This window comes from Hemibagrus wyckioides, linkage group LG12, assembly GCF_019097595.1.
Source record: "Hemibagrus wyckioides isolate EC202008001 linkage group LG12, SWU_Hwy_1.0, whole genome shotgun sequence".
Classification (NCBI taxonomy): Eukaryota; Metazoa; Chordata; class Actinopteri; order Siluriformes; family Bagridae; genus Hemibagrus; species Hemibagrus wyckioides.
Genome location: NC_080721.1, coordinates 5,211,050 through 5,214,273, shown reverse-complemented (window position 1 = coordinate 5,214,273; position 3,224 = coordinate 5,211,050). Strand labels below are relative to the sequence as shown.

Genomic DNA, 3,224 nt, shown 5'->3' with positions numbered 1-3,224 from the left:
AAACAAACATACAATTGCACTGGGTTATTGCACATCTTAAATTGTTGATGCTAAAGGGTTTTCCAGGCCACCATACACACACACACACATACATACACATAGATATACACACACACACACACACACACATACATACACATAGATATACACACACACACACACACACATACACACACACTTTTATTTTGAAAGAGGGACGGCTCTGCATGTGTCTTCGCGCTCTTTCCTGCCGTGTTCCGGGTTCTGGAGCACAAGCACGTGTGATCACTGCATGATGTTCATCCGGATCTGCTGAACCCTCACCACGTTTCTTTATTTTTTCCCCCAGTCTGAAGTCGAATCACTGGATCACTGTCTTGACATTTATTTACATCTGGACTGCGTCTTCTCTGCTAGTAGGTGAGTCTAACAAAATATTGGACTTTTTTTTCCCACCCAAAAGTTCCCTAGCTGCATGAGTGCTCAGAATACATGATCTATTAAAGATAAAATTAACTTTTCGCTTTTTTTTTTTTTTTATTCAAAGTGAAGTCTAACTATATGATTGATCGATTCGCCAAACACTAGATCAATACATTTATCTGGAGTGATATTGTTTAGGTCTAAAAGATGCTGATGAGAGATGGAGCCACCGCGCGCGTGCCAGAAATTGTTTACGGAAATGCTCACCTTTCTTTATACGTTTAAATGGTACACAAAAAAATCGTTCTTCTTATATAAAAGAAGGTCTCAAGTCTGGAATAAATCCATCACGTTTTCTCGTGGCGATAAGTAGTAAGGCTTTTGCGCAAGATGACCCCCCCCCATCCTGATTGACCGCACTTTCTTTCTTACTTTAAATTCTCACGCGCTTATCTCCAGATTAGGGCTTGTTAATGACCTGTGATGAGATGAGATGAGATGACCCACATGCAACTCAAAATGAGGAATGCACAGACACGAGATGGTCAGGGGGTTTGGAAAGTTGCATTGATTTAGATCAGGATTGAATAAACCCCTGTAGAAATAAGTTCATGTTAAGTGATCCAGGATGATGGTACTCTTCTTAGAAAAGTCAATCATTAATAATACCCTATGATGAACTTGCTGGTCATGAGGTAAAGGTGAACAGGACCGCTGACCACTTTCCCAGTAATTCCATGACTAGAGACCCAGTTCTTTGTTTAAGTTGATATTCTGTTGGAAATATGTGAGCCATTACAGATGAGACGTGACTAGCCTGATGTATCCACCTTGAATACATATGAAAATATCTTCAGGTAAAGACTGAATGTTTATCGATGATGAATTTACCTACTGAAATGTCTCTATGATTAGGTCTAGACTATATATTTCGTTACTGAACTTTGCACTCAGACACGGCATCCTAAATTGTTTTAGTCTGTTTGTTAGACAAGGTGTTAATGTTGGACATGCTGACATGTTGGACAATAATAACCGAGAGATGGCAGTTCCTCGGCTTACATCTCCAACTTGTTTTGTTTGGCATCACAGCTGCAAAAATAATTCAACATCAGTTATATAGAACTGCTTTGGATTTTTGATAATCCTGTTTGTTTTTGCCATACACTCCCGCATACCTACCATATAGACGCACTTTGTAGATGATGTGTAATTACTGAATGAAGGCATCTGTTGCAATACACAACGGTTTCTCAGCTCAGCTGTGGCAGTAAGATGCAGCACCTGATGCACTCAGATCAGCATCATCCACAGTCTTCAGACCCTTCGGGAATCTTTTGTTATAGTTAATAGTTTTTTTTCCCGTTGCCTAAAGCATAAAATTCTTCGTTGTAACTCCTACACACATGGATTTACTGTCTGTGAGATGCCCAAATCTGCTGTAATTTTGAGAAATGGCAAGCTGTGTCAAATATCATGGAGTTTGTTTGATTTTGCATGAATTTCTGCAATAGAATAATGACCAAATTCTGGAGGGTCTGGTAACATGGCACTACACTGTCAGTGTGTCACTGCTGTAAATAGTGTACTGTCTAAATAATATGTGTAGAGCGGTGGCTCTTTGGTGGCTCTTAGGTTGCTTTTTGGTGGCTCTCGTGGCTCTTCGGTGGCTCTTATGTGGCGTTTTGGTTGCTTTTAGGTGGCTCCTTGGTGGCTCCTTGGTGGCTCTTTGGTGGCTCTTGGGTTGCTTTTTGGTGGCTCTTATGTGGCTCTTATGTGGCTCTTATGTGGCTCTTATGTGGCTCTTATGTGGCGTTTTGGTTGCTTTTAGGTGGCTCCTTGGTGGCTCCTTGGTGGCTCTTTGGTGGCTCTTTGGTGGCTCTTTGGTGGCTCTTATGTGGCTTTTTGGTGGCTCTTTGGTAGCTTTGTGGTGTTTCTGTGGTGGTCTCTTGTCCTGCTCAAGGTCTAGCAATCTGTCCTCATGTGACCTCTCTTACTGTGCAAAGGTATTTGTTGTTAAGTGACTAGCATCTAGATAAGGGTCTATAATAGATTTCACAAGTATCTACAAAGTATTGCTCCACATGTTGACCATTTTCTGGTTCTTAAAGTCCATGTTTTTTTCTTCCAAGCCTATGATTGCCACAATGAAATACATTCTGGTCACTGGAGGCGTGATCTCAGGGATCGGGAAAGGCATCATCGCCAGCAGCGTCGGGACGATCCTGAAGTCCTGCGGCCTTCACGTCACAGCCATTAAAATTGACCCCTACATCAACATCGACGCTGGGACTTTCTCTCCCTATGAGCATGGTAAAGTAAAACAAGGCACTAATTCAATACCAAGGTTACCAAGGATGATTGTTCATTTTCAACAGTTTAGATCATGAGCTTCTCGATTTTGTTCATATAACATATTGAGCTGAAGACTTGGCGGATCTGCTGTGTTTAGGTGAAGTGTTTGTGCTGGACGACGGAGGAGAGGTGGACCTGGATCTGGGGAACTATGAGCGCTTCTTGGACATCCGTCTCACCAAAGACAACAACCTCACCACCGGCAAGATCTACCAGTCGGTCATTAACAAAGAGAGACGAGGAGACTATCTGGGCAAGACCGTGCAGGGTAGGATTGTACGATTATAAAGATGTTAAGTGACTGTAGCTTTAAAATATATATATATTTTAGGTAAAACTGATTGCTGCACAGATTGAAACATCCCCAGAGCCTCAGGAGGTGCCTGCTATATATTTATTTATGTAGTTAGTTTTAATTCAGAGATATTGTTAGGATTTTCAGGTTCAGTTAGTTACCAAATGAATGT

General features: G+C 41.5%; 1 protein-coding gene across 3 annotated transcripts in view; it reads left to right on the top strand.

Annotated features, from left to right (window-relative positions):
- Positions 1-228: 228 nt before the first annotated feature.
- ctps1a (CTP synthase 1a) overlaps positions 229-3,224 on the top strand; it is a 16,885-nt gene continuing 13,889 nt past the window's right edge. The window contains exons 1-3 of one of the 3 annotated variants that reach the window (XM_058404857.1): positions 229-395; positions 2,535-2,715; positions 2,855-3,025. In XM_058404857.1, the coding sequence (XP_058260840.1) occupies positions 2,538-2,715; positions 2,855-3,025 (349 nt within the window). In that variant the 5' untranslated portion in view covers positions 229-395; positions 2,535-2,537. Of the gene's footprint in view, positions 400-2,534; positions 2,716-2,854; positions 3,026-3,224 lie in introns of all 3 variants that reach the window. The other 2 variants (XM_058404858.1, XM_058404856.1) reach the window with 2 other exon arrangements.